General features: G+C 36.8%; 1 protein-coding gene across 3 annotated transcripts in view; it reads left to right on the plus strand.

Moving 5' to 3' along the window:
• LOC124157784 (cilia- and flagella-associated protein 57) overlaps positions 1-18,135 on the plus strand; it is a 49,257-nt gene that overhangs the window by 15,540 nt on the left and 15,582 nt on the right. For all 3 annotated transcript variants that reach the window (XM_046532798.1, XM_046532797.1, XM_046532799.1), the window contains exons 8-13: positions 711-923; positions 6,350-6,523; positions 6,636-6,800; positions 11,508-11,663; positions 11,941-12,125; positions 16,153-16,252. In XM_046532798.1, coding sequence (XP_046388754.1) covers positions 711-923; positions 6,350-6,523; positions 6,636-6,800; positions 11,508-11,663; positions 11,941-12,125; positions 16,153-16,252 — 993 coding nt within the window. The remainder of the gene's footprint in view (positions 1-710; positions 924-6,349; positions 6,524-6,635; positions 6,801-11,507; positions 11,664-11,940; positions 12,126-16,152; positions 16,253-18,135) is intronic.

Raw genomic sequence — 18,135 nt, forward strand, 5'->3', positions numbered from 1 at the left:
CTTTGTAAGAGTCGTATTTTGCCGTAAAAATTTTCGCAGCTAAAATTCTATTGCATAACTCCTACGAGAGCTTTTTAACAAAATTGTTCATGAGTAGGCCAAGCATCCCAGTGCAACGGTGCATGCTAAGGCAGAATTGAAACTCTTTCCACTCCCTCGTATGGGACGCTGCAGCGTTCACTGAAGCATAAATTTAAAATTTTGGATCCAGATCCGATGCCTTCAGGGAATTTGGATCTGAAGTATCCGATCCGATCATCCCTAATTTATATAATAGCAATTATGTTCAATAATAAATTTGACTTAATTTTTTGATTGCCATATTTTACCAAATAATGTCCCCTGTTCTTGACAAATTTTCCTTAGGAAAATTAAGTGATTATTTGTGTACAGGATAACTGAACTTTGCTCCCAGAACATAAATTACAGCATAGTAGACATTATATGTAGTATTTAGCTCTAACTTTTTAAATTCTCATTAAAATATTTGACTGTTCATTGGACATATAAGTAAATTCTTGGCCTGCATTCCTATGATTTCAAAGAGATATGACCGCTCTTGCTCTTTTAGTTAATTCAAAAAATGTGTTGGAAATTAACTAACTGAAAATATTCAAATTTATAATTCAGGAGATAGTTACCATTCTTATCCCTTCGGTATTATTGGATGAGTGTGAATGAAATCAGTAATTTTTTCTCCTCTCTTTCAGGTCGTTAGTTTGTCATGGTCACGTTCAGATTACCAATTAGTATCTTGTGGGATTCAAGGAAATGTATACGAGTGGGATTTACCATTGAAAAAAAGAACTGCAGAAACTGTGTCCTCCACGAAACCATTTACCTGTGCTGTAATTTCACCAGGTGCAACCTCAACTTTTGCATCAGGATTGGATGGGAGGATCTGCGAACTTGCTCAGTCTAAGGTTTGGAGGTTATTTCATTCCATGGTTGCATATTTTGCTCTAAATAAATGTTCTTTATTCATTTTAATGATATTATTTAGTAATTGAAAAAAGAATAAGATTGATTATATTAATAATATTGGATAAATTATGCACATTTGTGGGTAATTGTATACGTTTATTCAATTTAACATTATATATCAAAAATGTAAATTTTTCCTTAAATTAAAATTTCTTCTTGTAGTATTTGTAGAGATTCGTGAAACTTGCGAGATGCGATATCGTGAAATAACACGAAATAATGATCAGTAAATAAAAAACAAAATTTTACCTTTATTGCAAATTTTAAATAAGGGAAAAAATGACATCTAATGAATCCTAATCTATTAAAGCCTAAGCCTTCATTGCTTGAAGCTGCTGACGTTCATTCAATTTCTCTCATTACGATTTCACGGTCAATTGGCTTGTTTTGTCTCCTGCATATCGCATTTGCGTGATATCGCACACTGTAGTGATGTCTCCGCCAGAATTTGCCATTTAATTTATCACAGCCTCTCTCTTTGATTTATTTATAAATCCTGAAATTCTCCGAAATATGTATCTACAATTATGCACTTTCTCTCCTGAAGAATTAGATATTCTGAATCAATAAAGTGCTGAAAGAAATTTAACGCGGCCATGGAAGAGCGGAGATATAAACTCACACGCTCGGCAAGCATCAAAGCCGAGCTGTAATTCCGGTGACTCTCCGCGACGCAGTAGACAGCGTTATTGGATAACTTGTTGTAGAAAAACCTTAAGTGTGGGCCTAACTTAGCAATTTTGTAGACTTAAACATGGCCACTGGCTGGGGAAGGAAGGCTGCTTTTGAGGAGACGGCTTACAGCCGGCCACCGTTCTCGGCATGGTACACGGAGTGGCAGAGCAAGTCATCTCGTCTCAAAGCAGCCTGAATTTCATGCCCACGTGCCAGGCAGCTGGTGTGAAATGTCGTTTTGCCTGAAAGCAGCCTCAATGTTGCCTGCTGCCTGCATTTCACGCCGTAGACGGCGCACCGTTGTGCCGGATTGAAATGGGCACCATGGAGACCACAGTGGCCGTCGACAGTGCCGTGCTGTCAATGAAGCGATTCGTCTCGTTTGAAGACATCCATAGGGACCTATTGTTATTTGAATGCAAGAAGCATTGGGGGAAGTTGGGGAAGAGGTGGAAGGAACAGAAAGGATTGGAGAAGAGGGGGTGCTACTTATTAGCGAACAGATCGTCGGATGTTCGGCACTCCACTGAGCTTCAATGCAAAGTAAAATCATTTCGACAAACACCCAGTTCAAGTTTCTTTGTATCCAATTGTGTTAAGTTGTGCGTGCTTCTTTCACTGGCCTTCTTGACCGATTGGCAACAGCTGTAATCAATACTAAGTGGTTTTGTTAAATCTAGCTGCTACCTATCTTCCCTCGGCACCTGGGTGAGGGGTATCAAAAGCCCACGACATGAAAAATTTTGGCCAAAATGTAAGTTATACATTTCTCATAGTTATGCTGTAGCTACCTAGCAATTGGTTTGAAAACACTGTTATGAGTGGTTGTGATTTGGGATGGAACTATTTTTATCATGGTAGCACCGGTAAATATCAAAACGAAGGAAAGGAATTTGAAAATGCCGAAAACCTAGTGTTACCTCTCATACCAGGGCAAGTGAATTCAGCTCAGATGGATTTTATGGGAAAGACAAAGTATTGCTGTGCAAATTTAGTGATAAAAGACTTGAATATGAAAGACTTGAGGCATAGCAGTGGCAATACACATCATTAAACGTGTGAAGAAAGGGGACCCGCAAAACAACAGCTATAATTTGAATAGACAGTTACTCAATCAAAGAAAGTGAAGGAGAAGAAAAAGGAGTTTGAAGGCTACTACAGAAGCATTTTGAAATGCTGGAATTAGTGTAGAGAAACTTGGGAATGGCTCTCGAAGTACATGCATACATACAAGAAGGGTAGTAGGGATTTGCCATCTGCCAATATATTCACCAATAATAAATCTCGATTTCAGGGAAAAAGAAGCTGGAAGAGCTTAAATAATGTGTCATTGGTCTAAATTAATAAAATGAAATTGAAAACAAATTTCAGTACCATTTGGTCAATTTTTACTCTAAAGCCGATGTCCCACGGTCAAATTTGCGTCAAAATATTTGCATCAAAATGTTTGTCCAAATATTTTGATGCAAATATTTTGATACAACTGGACTGGGGATGTCCCACGATGCATCTCATTTTGATCAAAAACAAACGAAAGACGATATTTATGTAAACAATTAGGAAACTTGTGGAGGTGGAGGATTCTTTCTTTTTTAGCAGGCGAAATTGTCTGAACAGGCCTCTTGAACATTAAAGATGCGAAAAAAAGAAAACAGAAGGAATGCTGAACTTGGCCTTGGCTGGAAAGGGGGTATGAAAGCGTTGGAATAAGCATGCTAAACATGTTGGAGAAGGAGTTGGTCGCCGATGTTCCCGTTTATTATCGATAATAATTGACAAGTGAGGATATTTTCATGTCCCTTATCAGCAAGGTTGAGGGCAGAATAAAACGCCAGGATACAAACGTGAGGCAGTTTATTCCCGCGAGGAAAATGTTATTAATAAATGATGGACATTGTGGTTGAGGACACGTTATGAATAGTGCTGTAAGCGTGCATTTAAATCACATTTTTCTCTCCTAATCTAGCAGTTTCTAAAATAAGGTCCTTATCCGATAATCATAGTAATAGAAACGGGCAGCTGTAGTGTTCCATAGGTACAATCGTCAGTTCATATTAGTCATTTCTCCAGCTGCTCGCTCGCATTGTATGCATTCCACAAAGCGTAAAATTCGGCCACGATACCTAAAGTAAATCTTTTATTATTTCCAAAACATCCCTCCTGGTATTGCGATTCTAAATATCGCTTCCTTTCTATTAAAGATCAACTAATTATTACGGATTTCCTAGTTGAGAGCTTCCATCGCCTATCACTAAGACAAATTTTTGCTCATATTTACCTTTAGGGCCACACCAGGCGATGAAATAGACGATCACGAACGTATATATATATTTGAAATAATGTTTTGTGAATTCACATCGTGGTATGTTGATATTATAAATTTAAAACTAAGCCTTTTAGTATTCCATACAATACTAATGAAAAAACTCAACCGGTTTCGATCTTTTCAGGTCCTTATCTAGAGGTTTACGATTAAGATAACGACCTGAAAAGGTGGAAACTGGTTGGGTTTTTAATGCATACTGTGTGGAATACAACAAATTTTATTTTTGTGTCCATAATAGACATAATTATTAATTAAAATACTCATGCAGACGATAAATAAGTTTAACCTATTTGGCCTGTGTGTCAGCGCTTGGCGATGCTTTTTTGTCAAAGGCTCTGTGATTGGTCGGTTTCATCCAATTGGATGAAAATTTAGAACCTGTCCTATCCATTTGTACAAATCGGTGATTTGTACAAACGATAGGACCAAAAGCCAGTTGGACAAAATTTTGACCGTGGGACAGGGTGCGCGTCAGTTGCATCAAATTTTGATGCAAATATTTTGACGTAAATTTGACCGTGGGACATCGGCTTAACCTTTCTCACAAAGACAATTAATCAAGTGAAGTGTTCACGGTGCACCTTTTCTTGCTCACTCTATAATATTAATGCATGAACCATTGATATATACATATATGTATCTTGAACCAATATCATTTGAACCATTTCCTTCATTGGTTTTATCAGAAATTTTGTACAATGGAAATTGTATCAAATGTTATGTAAAATACTTAACAAAAGTATAAGCAATCATGAAACGTGCACCAAAAAATAATAGAACACCTAGAAATGAGCTAAATTTGTAACGTTACAATAACACATTATCTACAATATCTATAATAATCCAAGGTTTTCTCAAAATCACATAGTTTTAAAATGAATTTTATCAAAAATTAAAACCGCTTTCATGGATCACTAAGTATTTGGTAGCATAATTTTTAAGTTGCTTTGTCTCTTCTGCATTTCTTCAGTGTATAAGTTTATAGGTTTTCAAGATACAAGTTTTTACTGTGTTTTGTTGCGACTATCCACCAATTCATATTAATTTAAGCGATGAACTTAATGGATAATTTTAGTAATTGACTAGCTTAGACTCCACGCACGTATATTTTCGCCTTTAATTTTTAGTTTTGATTCGTGTTTTTTGTTGAGTCCTAAAATTGAGGTTGTTTCTATAACTCACATAATAAATATGTATTTATGTAAGAGGCATAGGCGCCGACTCCATGGGGCCTGAGGGGGCTCGAGCCCCCTCAATAATTCGTTTGGGGGGGCGGAGCCCCCCCAATAATTCAAGAAATTAATTAAGTTATATTATGCAGTGGCGCCGACTCCATGGGGCCTGAGGGGGCCCGAGCCCCCTCAAAAATTCGTTATGGGTGTGAGGAAAAAATGTGTCAGGCTTGTCTATTTTTCCCGGAGTGTTCAGATATCGAGATTCGACTTATCAGGGTTATAATGTTGATCATATGACTCTTTTAAAATGCTTAAAAAATTTAAAACTCACTTCTTATAAAATTTCCCTGGGTAAGATCCCCGGTTAGGGCCCCCCCAATATTTTTTGTAAGTCGGCTGTCGGTTGTCGCGCCTGGTAAGAGGTAAGGGTTCTGCTACATAGTGACTTCATTTTCACAAATTAATTCGTATTATTACAAGGATTATCACTGTTTAAGTGTCACTATTACCGTTTATGTCAATATAAATGTGCAAAAAAACACGAAAGAGAAAACTGAAGAGTGAGAGTTCTAGTTAGTAGTTCGAGATGGAAAAGTTGATACATATAGAGACCAGCATAACCGAGAAATAAATGAATGGAAAGATGTAGATGATGGCATGTGCTCACGTTGAATCGAATCCATTCAGTGATTCTATGCCTTCTTTCCAAACTCAGTATATGCTGTCGAGGGGCTCACCCCGAAGAACAAGCTATGCCTGAAAACACATGCAAGTACGAAATGATGCCACAGCTCTGAAAACATGGTTGCGTGGTCTTTCAGCTCAATATTAATTTTGCAAATTTAAATTATTAATATCTCACTTAAAAAGTAGGTACATACCTCACTATTCTCAGACTCAGTCTAATTGAGGTATCTTTTTTTTAAGATTGTTTCCCAAATACTCTAGTACACCTGACTGATGTTATCATGTACTGACAAACTTCTACAGGTATTAAAAAGTGGATACATAACTTGAACAGGGTGTACTTTACTCTTACTTCTAATTTTATTGTCCTAAAGATCTGAATATTGTTGCGAAAATTTCTCAATTATATAGTAAGTTGGATTTAGATCGTGTGAAACTGTTATGATTACTGTTATGAACTACTTATTGAAAAAAATTCTTTCTTTGTGTTTTCATGGGTTAGGTCATGCAAACATTCACTTTCGCTGATAGAAAGCTGAATATGGTGATGTTATCGCACTCAGACAAAATGATTTTTGTGACTGATAGTGATGGAACCTTAATTACTTTAAGTCTTCCTTTGACTCCAAGCAATGAATGGACTTCATTAGATATGCACAATCAACTAATTGTAAAGGTAATGAATTGAATTATTTTCTTGAATCAAGAGATATGTTGGAATGAGTTTGGTTAGTGAAATATTCTGATATTATCTTTTCACCTCTCATGTTAATCATATTCATTTGTAGATGAAAATTTCATTTGATGACCGCTGGATTATTACAGCATCTGAGGATGGATCCATTTGTATATGGAAAGTAGATACTTCAAAGGTCACTGGAATGATAAAATTGAGTGCTGATATTATTGAATCAAAAGATGTACTCATTGGCAAAGAGGATCTCCAAAACAAGGTCAGAAAACTGTAATATCCCTTACTTTTGATTTCATAATGCAGAGCATTAGAATAAAAATGACAGATGAACATGTGGAATATAACCCATTGTATGATGTTGCTATCCTTAAGACCGTATGACACTTTCTTTATTGGCCAATAAATAGGCGCACAATATTGTTTAAAATATTGGGCATTACTTATACCGTATGAGACGTATCAATATATACACCAATATTGGCCGAAGTAGTGTTCTAATGTCCCGCTATAGAACGCCACTGTATTTCGACGATTTTACGTTGCATAAGCATTTGTGTGATTTGTACGCTTAATTCAGTATTGAAACAACCACTTTTGTCCACGTTTTAGAAACTTCAAGCGAATTTTTGGAACAAATCCAATGTTTTACAGCCAAACCTGATGTTTTGCGAAGAGGTTCTTGAATTGGCCGCTATAGGAGTCAACACAACTGACTTCTGATAGGAGATGGGCCGCGAGAAAATAGAACCTGTTCTAATAATTACAAATTGGGCAATAAATTGTGTCCAATATTGTGAAAAGGATATTGGCCAAAAAATTGGCGCGTGTCAGTTGGACCACAATCCAATATCCAAAGAATTGCCCAATAAATTGGGAAGTGACATACGGGCTTAAGCTGCTACTAATTCATTTAACGTTGCCTTTAAATTAGTGATTTCTGAAATAGAATGTGGTATGTATAAATATTTTTAGGGTTATTGTCGTGTTTACCCTCAAAATTGATATTTACAGTACCAGAGCAGGTGGAGGATTGAGTGTTCTCCTCGATTGCTTTCCAATTATCTCTTACAATATTGGTGGATTTATTAAGAAGTTATTGTATCAATTACAGCTTTTTTCACAAATGACACAGGAGTTGAAGTGCTATAGGACAATTAGATATTTGCTGCAACAGGTATTATCAATAAATTCCCTTTAATAGTGGATGCTTCTAACATGTGCGTACAGGGCTTTCAGTTCTGTGGAATTGACATAGAATTCACCATATGGATGCATGTTTCCCTTGACTCTCCGGATGAGAGAAAAAACTTCAAAATGCAACATATAGGTATGTATAAATGCCTTAAATTTGGTGTCAATACCAATAGCTATGTGCACTTCATCCCAGGATTCAAAGGATAAATTGCAGACCAACTTATTGATGGCATCCGTACTAAAAAATCATCTTGGTATGAGCACACATGAAGGCTTTTAATTTGTTGGAGCATAAACCAATTAAACACACAAACCAAGATAATCAGTAAATCAGGACTTTTAGTACAGTGAGTCCTCGTTCTACGTCACCCCGTTTAACGTCATTTCACGATAACGTCACGAAAATTTTGAGATCGTCATTCGTTTATCGCACCTAAGCTTCGCGATAACGTCAAGTCTTTCAAATTTCGTGCAAAAAAAAAAAAAGGTGAAGTGGCGGGCGTTGCAGGTTGTTTGTTTTGTGGGCGGTAATATAGTCAGTCTATACAAAGTGTAAAACAGTGTTGTTTATTGATAACTGCGATTACAGTTTTAGCAAAAATTTCTGCAAAATGAATTCTTGCGTAGGTGCGCAAGGTTTTACTTGACATAATGGTTTTCAGGAACCTAAAAAGTGATTTCAAGGCATTTTTCCGTATAGAACTCGGAGTTTTTTCGTCACTTTTTTCGCCTAGTTCACAATAATTTTGGTTCCTGTAACTGCAACGATGTTTCGGCGATGATGATGCCCAAGGTTCTTAGACTGTACTCTAAGAACCTTGGATGATGCCCAGGCGACGCTCGCCTGGGCGACCACCATAGCGAAGCTGAAAAGCAAATGCTGGAAGATACAAAAATGGAGAAGGATTTACGTCACTGCTGCTATTGTCGTCGATGAAGACAGGAACTCGTATTTATGCGATAGTTTGGCATTCCCACCGTAAAAAATGCCCCAGATATGATATGCTAACATTTTTTTCGCGTAGGAATTGTGAGGTCTAGGAGCCGATATTCACTTTTTACGTTGTTTCTTATGGGATATTATGCTTTGATTAACGTCATTTTGCTTATCGTCACATTTTTCAGGAACGGTAAGTGACGTTAAACGAGGACTCACTGTATTATAAAATGGCATTCCCAGGACCAAATCTAGAGGGGGGCAAGCGGTGATCGTTCACGTTGTCACAAGAAAAGGTTAAGGAAACCAAACAGTAGTTTGTTAGTTTTTTAAATTATTTGCTCGAAAAAATATTTTTATTATTATTACATGTTTTATAAGTACTAATATCACTTTTCTTGGGTATAAAAAAATACTTTCGTTTTAAACTAAATTTACTTTTGCTTGTAGGGGGGCAGCTGCCCCTCACTGGGTACGCCCATGGTATCATAGTAGACGGATGATGAAACATTTGTAATAGAATAGTCAATCTGGGTACTCAAGTTAGTAGTCACCCTGGTTGGTTTGTTATTGAATACTGTAAAGCCAAGGGAAGATAGCAGGCTCATAAAATCTGCTGTGATTGGAGAATGAACATGAAAGTCAATCATCTCACCAAAAATGATTATTATAACAACATTCTTGCTATTGAAGTTCTGAAGTACATCATGAAAGAAACTAAAGAAGTCGGATGTGACATTACATGGGGAACGATAGACTAGGAGGAATAGACGAGGAGGTAAGGTGCTGGAAGGGTGATGACGAGTAGAAAAACTGATGGATGGGAAACGAGGATGAAGAGTTGAAGGAGCGGGGATGAGTTGCTGTTAGGAATCTCGTACATCAGCGGAAATTAGGTGAGAAAGAGCAACAAAGAATATAAACAACTATGAAAATCATTCACATATGTATTAGCCCTTTTATATCTTAATTAGGCATTGATTAGCAGAAGAGGTATCAAAAAATTAACAAAACTAGGAACTATGATAGATGAGGTAAAATCTTCAGCTGCTATAATAATGAAGCCTGCTATAATAATTAATGTTTTAAAAATGTGTTGATGCAAGCATAGATCCACCAATAGGGTGGTTTCCTATTATTTTTTTATTGCCTACATCGAAAGATTATTACTCCTGGAGTACGCATTTCACGCTCTTAGATTTTTAAATGACGATATCTATTTATTGTGATAAAATGAAAAGTGAAAATTTTCGAGCACGCGAAAACGCGACGGCTAAGTAGGAATGATGGGAAATAAGCCCGTGTGATGTTAGTCTGCTTCCCGCTGCCGCATTGTGCGGTGAACTTGGGGCGAGGCTTGAGCGCTGATACGATGCAGGCTGCTAGCAGGTAGCTGAGTACCCTGATAGCTGGTAGCGCTTGGCTTAAATAAGGATTATTAATACCTTATCAAACGAAGAAAACTTTCCGACTATAGGCAGTTTTAATAGGTGATTATTAAGAGACGTTTTCCTGAAGTCTGTGCCTCATGCATGCATTGGTAATCTCAGACGATGCAAAACTCCTATCTACTCATATAGAAACTAGGTCCCTGTGACGTCACGTGGAGTGGCATCACATGGGCGCCAATCTGGCCTTTTTCAAATCAGGATAAAAATTGACCATAGCCATTCGTCTAAACCGGTATTTCTAAAACCAAATAATTTGTATATTATGAATACACTAATGGTGGATAATGAATCACAATCAATGCTTTTCGTTTTCTTTGATGGAGGAAACTACCCTATTAGTAATTAATGGCACACTTCACTCATGTCTTAGTGTATATCATCTGCCTCTGTGATGGACACAGCAGTGATATACACATGTGCATCATCTCCAGTCCTCATTTTAAAGTAGACATATGACTGAATAATTTAAATTGATCTCTTCTCTAAATGCTCTTGCTGATTTCTGTTCTTTGGAGTCAGATTTGGACTGATCTCAGGAAATTGTAAACGCAGTCCCTCTATCACATTCACAGATTAATATTATGATTAAGTTGATGCTGAAAGATTTTATTTTACATAATAGGGTGGTTTCCTATTATTTTTTTATTGCCTAAATCGAAAGATTATTACTCCTGGAGTACGTATTTAATGCTTTTAGATTTTTTGAAATGACTATGTCTATTTTTCGCGATTAAATGAAAAGTGAAAATTTTCAAGCACGTGAAAACGCGACGCATAAGTATGAATGTCGGGAAATCTCTCCGTGTGACGTATTTCTGGTTCCCGCTGCCGCCCTGCGAGGTGACCTTGAGGCGAGTTGAGCGCTGATAAGACGCAGGCTCCTAGCGGGTAGCTGAGTACCCTGCTGGCTGGTAGCGCTTGGCTTAAATAAGGATTATTAATACCTTATCAAATGAAGAAAACTTTCCGACCTTAGCCAGTTTTAATAAGTGATTATTAAGACATGTTTCCCTGAACTCTGCGCCTCATGCATGCATTGGTAACCTCAGACGACGTATAACTCCTATCTTCTCGTATAGAAACTAGGTCCCTGTGACGTCACGTGGAGTGGCATCGCATGGGCGCCAATCTGCCCCTTTTCAAATGAGGATAAAAATGGACCATTGCCATTCGTCTAAACCGGTATTTCTAAAACGAAATAATTTGTATATTATGAATACAGAAATGGTGGGTAACGAATCGCAATCAATGACTTTCGTTTTCTTTGATGAAGGAAACTACCCTATTATTAATGACAGTTGTTGTTGTCACTTACTTTCTTGTAATAAATAATTTTATCATGGGGAATGGAGTGTTCATAATGCTGTTATTTTCTGATTTGTAGGTGGAACTTATCCAAGAACTAACTGCCCGTGTGAGTCATCTGGAACTAGAGCATGCTTTCAAAATGAAACAGGCTAAAGATCAACATGCAGAAAAGCTACAAGAGATTCAAGACTCTTATTACGGGGAACTGGAGGACTTGAAAAATGTGAACGAGGTAAGCTCTGTTCGGGCTCGTAAAATAGTATATGAGGCGTATATCTTGCCCGGTTTTGCAAGTTTTTCTAATCTATTAGGTAATCAAATGGCATAATAATAAGAGTCAGATTCTGAGATTGGGAGCTTTGTAGAATTTATGCATTGATTTCCCTCCTCATCAGATTTTGTTCTGTTAGTTAAAATTTACTTTTATTATACTTTTATTATAATACATACATAATAAATTTGTACATGATATGGGTTGCAATATAATGTTCTCGAGTGGTGTATTTCAGGTTATGGAAAGTAAGCACGCCCAAGAAATAAGTTTACTGAATGAAAATGTAGAAAAATTGAAGCTTGGCTTTGAAACCAAAGTTAATAACTTGGAATCTGAATACAATGACAAACTGATAACAGAATATGATAAATATGAGAAGCTTGAAGAGCTTCATAAGCTGTTGAAGGAAGAATGTGAAACGTAATGTATTCATATGTTATGCATTTTTTTTCTATTTAGTCTATAAATAATATTCTCATTGCTGTATGAGCATACACCCAAATTTAAAATTGTGACTTTTGAGAAAAACCTTAGTGAATGAAGATTCATGAACCCATGGGTGATTCTACTGATTGATCACAGTTATTCTTAGCTGTCCTGTTTTGAAGTTACTGCATTGCTGCTCATGAACTAAATTCCCTGGTCTGCTTATGTGTTAATATTGTGATCTATTTATGTATATTTCTGCTGGAATTACTGGTATACTTTTCCCAGATAGCACAATGTAAGATAGTTATCCGTTTCCTATGGTTTTCTTATGAAAAAAATTGATAAGCAGCTTAGTGTAAGCTAAGGGGCTTATATAAGGCAAGGGTAAGATTTTAAGGAAGAATAGGTAAGGAATGCCGTCAAATATCCTCAGACAATGTAAGTCGCTTCTGTTGGAGTGTCAAAGGCAGCTGAGAGGCGTACTACACATGTTACACTGCTCATCCCGACATGAATTTATAGCCTACCGGGGAAATTTAGCGAGTCTTTATAAGAGCTTAACAACTGATTACAGATATATCGGTAAATAGAAAAAAAATTAACAACAATAAGCAACTGGCTGGTGAAGATATATAGCGTAATACAAGTACTTTATCCCTGTGGCGGAAAGAAAAAAAAAAACTCCAGGGAGAACCGAACGTATGACCTATGCATCCGCATCCCTATACACTAAATATTACACCACGGCAACTGAGGAGAGTAAAAGGCATACTTACCATTTTAAAATCCAATTATATAGAAAAACTTAGCTGGTGCATGAATGAAAAAACTGAAATTATTCAAGGTCCACACAATCTAACATTTATGAATTTTAATTTATGGTCTGATAACCCGATGAATACAATATATATTACAGATTCCTTCCGGCATTTTTATGTTATTCTACGTCGCTATTCTTGTGAAATTATTTGTTTTTCTTTTGACCGTCACTTAGCCATCATTTCATAAATGTGAATGATTTTCAAATCATGGCCGTATTATGTTATTTCTACTCATACTATAGATGTGCCAAGAATGGAAAAATTGTTCTTATACATGAATCCCTTAATGAATACTCTAAAACAATGGAATAAAAACAACATCTATGGAAGTGCTAAAAGTTTGGCATCTCTTTTGCCATTACTCTGGATGCTTGTCGGCCTGACCACAAGAAACCCATAACAAGCTTACTTGATAAGCGCCTTCCTTATTTCTTCCATTCACCTTATCTCAATGACTTATAATGTGCTAGCTGGGTTGCGTTTAAGGACAGCTTTTGCTAAGTTTTTCTTCTAAACCCATTGTTTGAATGCAAACCACTTTGACCCAAGTTGGGTGCAAATGCACTTTGTAAACCATGTACAGTGGAAGCAACTCTCCACTTACTGAAGAAGCCATCATGCTGGAGCAGCTACTGTATTGGTGTCTTTTATAGCTTTTAAGCCCTTGAGCCCCTTCTTAGCATATATGCTTGATTTCCCAAGATAATTCATCAAGTAATTTTCATCATGTTTAATAATGTTATAGCGAGGACACCATCTAAATAACCTTTAACGTTATAAAATATTCATGAAAGCCTTTTCACTGCAGGACATTTTTATAAGCCAGGAATGTTAAGTTTTTCTATAAATCTCTTTTTCTTGTCAACCAGGTTTATCCAAACACTTAAGTAACGATCGGCTGGGGGTCAGTTGTTTGCAAGGTAATTTAGCACTTTTCTAGATTGATTTGGCCAGCTGATCCTCCCCTAGTAGCAATTGATATCTATGCAATATCCATACAATATCTATAATATCCAATTATAATATCCAAAGGATATCCAATTTTCATCCAACAATATTGTTTGGATATCCACATAATATCCAAAGTTGCCGCCAAATGCCATCCATGTAATATCCAACTTGGATATTACCTAATATCTAATTTTTATCCAGCAATATTGTATGAATACTCACATAGTATCATATTCAATGGAAAGGGGATTATTTTTGTAAAATGTTTGATTGTTTTAATTTGTTGAATATCATGGTCAGTGGCTTAGAAAACTCAAAACATACTCCATAAAGATTCACATTCCACCCTTGAAAAGGCCTTAGCAACTCTCTTAGTTTCTGTGTCATACTTGCTCCGTCCTACATTCACCCTCACATAGTTGCACAACATTATGCCCAGTAGAACTACACAATATTACATTATTTATTATATTTACTGGCTTAATCACCTCAATGATATTTTCCAAAAATTTTTGACAAGAAATGAAATTTTTTATGGATGAAATATCATTTGCTCACTTGCCCAATAGCCAGTGGCGGCTGGTGGTAATTTATCTAGGATGTGCATTAGAGCAGATATAGGATGATTTTAATTATATTATGTTAATCCTAATCCATGAGTGTCATATTTCGTCGTAATAGAATACTTAGCAAGCAAAACATATCACTGGTACACTCTACCCTTAAAATTGCATGAACAGAAATAATATTAGCATGTACGAAAATAATTATTCTCAACACACCTTTAAGGCCGTTTTACACGGTACACGGAATTGCACAGTCTAACGTACGTGTGAAGGCGCAATCAAAATTGCGTCGTGTAAAGCGGTGAATTGCTAGAACACATGCGAGAATGCGTGAATGCGAGACGGCAAAATAGCCCCTGTTCTAATTTCGTTCATGCATTCGCGCAATTCCGCGCCATTTTAGAAATTAATGCAGCTCTAACCTGCGCAATTCCGTGTACCGTGTAAAACGGCCTTTACAAGTGGCGGTAGTTGAAATTCATTATCTTTTCCTTACACCCTATGAGGAAGTAGTGTAGAAAACGGCTATACAGATGGCTCTGTAGACGGACTAGGATCTGGGCGCAGGTAGTGCAGGTGGCGGCTACACCACTACACTACCTGCTAGTCAGTCACCAAAAACATGCGCGTGCGCATTCGCATGGTTTTGAGTCTGCTCCCATCGCCCCTTTGAACAGCACATACCCCCCCGCTTACCTCGTCCCGCCAGAGTTCCCTCAAGCGATCGCACAGACCGAAAATGTGCCCGGCATGATGCCGTGGGATCGCACACTTGTAGAGCGGTGAATTCGAAAAGGAGATAGCCGTAGCGTTCGGAGGCTCATGTTTCTTGCATATGCAGACAGTACTTTTATCCTTCGCGTTGCAAAGGAATAGTTTTCTTTTATAATTTATTCATCTTTGGGTGTGCACTTGCTAACATGCGTATATGCACGCGCCGCCACTGCCAATAGCACTGTAGTTTCTTTCCAGCGATAAAACCATCCTTTATTGCTGCGTTGTGTACATAATGCTGGAACTCCTGTGAAAAGACACAAGTACATCGAGCTTGCAGGAAGTAGTATACATACATTATATCATTTTTAGGGCCTATTACCACAGTAGCACAATAAGAAATTGAAAATTTCTTACTGTGTGAAATCTAGCAGTCATATTTATTAAAACTTACCCCATTCTTTGACATATGCAGGACTGCTAAATGTCAGGCAAGCCTTTGGGGCAAAGTTTGTTTGAATATTTATGAGCTAATGTTCCCCAGTCATCTCTGAGGGCTGCAAGCACTTCACACTCCCTCTCCCTCTATTAGCAAGCATGGGAAATTCAATATATAATTATGCTAAAGTGTTGGACTGGCAGACATAACTCTGTCGATTGATTTAGTTTTCCTGTTGTAGGTGTCCTAAATTCTTTTATCAGCATATTAATTGCACCTTACATAAATTATTGGTCATAGATTTATACTCAATGCAAGTACGCAGTAGAATGTCAGTATAATGGAATCCAATGGAGTATAAGGTTTTATAATATTTTTGTCACTGAATTTGTTGCACAATTTTCAGTACGTCAGTTTTCTGTCTTTATTTTTTTAAACTGCCACTATGCCCAATAATTCTAAATAAATAAATAGTTCTTAGAAGTTAAATGCATTTTCTAACATTTTTGTTTAATTTTTCTTGACAGGAAGTATAATGAGTTATTGAAAGATAAGGAAATGGCACTGCAAAACATGACTGACGACTATGAAGAGAAGCTGAATCAAAAAATCTCGGAAATAGCAGAGGTAAGCATGAAATATGGAAGGGGATCTACTGAAGCTTGATATTTATGTTGTGGTCTTTTTTTGCTATATTTATATGATCATAAGAATTTTAAAGTTATAATTAGATAATCATCATCACATTATACCTCATTGCATCAAATTTTAATTGCACTTTGGTCATTTCCTAAAAGATAATTATATAATATATTCGCCGGCCTCGGTGGCGGCGGGGTAAAGTCCTCGCCTGCCAAACAAAAGGTCGCGGGTTCGAGTCCCGCCTGGGTAGATTTCCTCTATCCAGGGCATGGTTGTTCGTGTACGTTTGATTGTTAAAATTTGTTGAATACCCTGATCTAAAATGGCCAATATGAGCTGTATTTGGAGGTTTAGGGATAAAATAAAAAATAAATAAAAAAATAATATTCTTTCTTCTCTGAGGGAATGTCCTAATTTTGATTTCAATCAGTATTAATTATGGCTTTTTACTTGTAAACTGTTCTAAGGAAAGTTTAGAGTATAATATCTAATTTTTAAGTATATTGGTTACGTTGTATCTTTTCATAGCTACTCAGCCTTAGACATACATATTTGGTCTTTTGTTGAGTATCTTTTTCAATCATTCTACCAAAGTATTTTAAGTAGTACCTAAGTATTAAGTAAGATTTTAATCTTCCATCCATAAACTGGGATACTTTCATTGTAAAACCAAATTCAATGAATAGAGAAATCAGCGAGATATTACTCAACGTTCTTGCAAATCACTCTCTCGCCCAAGTAGTTGACAAGCCTACGAGAGGAAATAACATATTAGATCTTTTAGCAGTAAGCCATCCTAAGTTGATAAAACAAGTCGATATTATTGACGGTATAGGCGATTACAGTGTAATCTTAACAATGTTAAAAATTGATGTAGTGTCAGCCATAAAACCAAAACGCAATACTTACTTATTTGATAAATGCAACTTCACTAAATTTGCTTATGCGAGATGCTTAATGACTCCTACAAAAAATTCGTAGCTACATCAAAGGTCCATAGCACAGATGTAACATGGAAACACTTTTTAGAAATTCTGCGCCAAGGAATCAAGGAACAAATTTTGCAAAAACTGAAATGTGATAATATATTCCTTATAAGGAACCTTGCTGGTACAACAACGATGTCAGAAGGGAACTTAGGAAACAGAGAAAACTATACAACGTGTACAGAAAGTCCATTACGTCATGTAATAAATCTATCGATAAATCGAAATAACTTGAAGCTAAAGAAAGTTACGCTGCTCAACGCTCAATAACTAAGAAATCAATGCCAACTGCAATGCGAAAGTTTAAGAAAAAAGTACTCGGTGAATTACTTGAAGAAAATCCAAAATCCTTATGGTTGTATGCGAGAGAGCTTCAGGGAAAACATTCAACCGAAGATTCGTTATTTGATAAAGATAGTAAACTTGTCACTGAAAATATTGACAAAGCTAACATTAAATTCCCAAGTGTATACACTACTGACGATACTCAATTTAATTTAGACATCCCATATACTGAGGAATCGATGGAAGAAATATCTATACAACGCAATGGGATAACTAAACAACTACACTCGATTACGAATAGTAAATCTCCGGTTCCGGAAGGAATACCCATGGGTATCCTCAAAGAGTTAGCTCCACAGATCGCACCTTACTCAGAGATCATATTCAAGAAGTCACTCTCCGAAGGGAAGTTACCGCTAGACTGGAAAATTGCAAACATTACACCCACATTCAGAAAGGGAAACAGACATGACCCAGGCAACTACCATCCGATTTCATTAACATCGATTATAGGCATAATTGAGCATATCGTCGTTAGCAACATCATGCTTGGACAGACGTAACTTCCTCCATGACTGTCAGCACAGATTCTGAAAA

Source organism: Ischnura elegans, chromosome 4, assembly GCF_921293095.1.
Source record: "Ischnura elegans chromosome 4, ioIscEleg1.1, whole genome shotgun sequence".
NCBI classification, from domain to species: domain Eukaryota; kingdom Metazoa; phylum Arthropoda; class Insecta; order Odonata; family Coenagrionidae; genus Ischnura; species Ischnura elegans.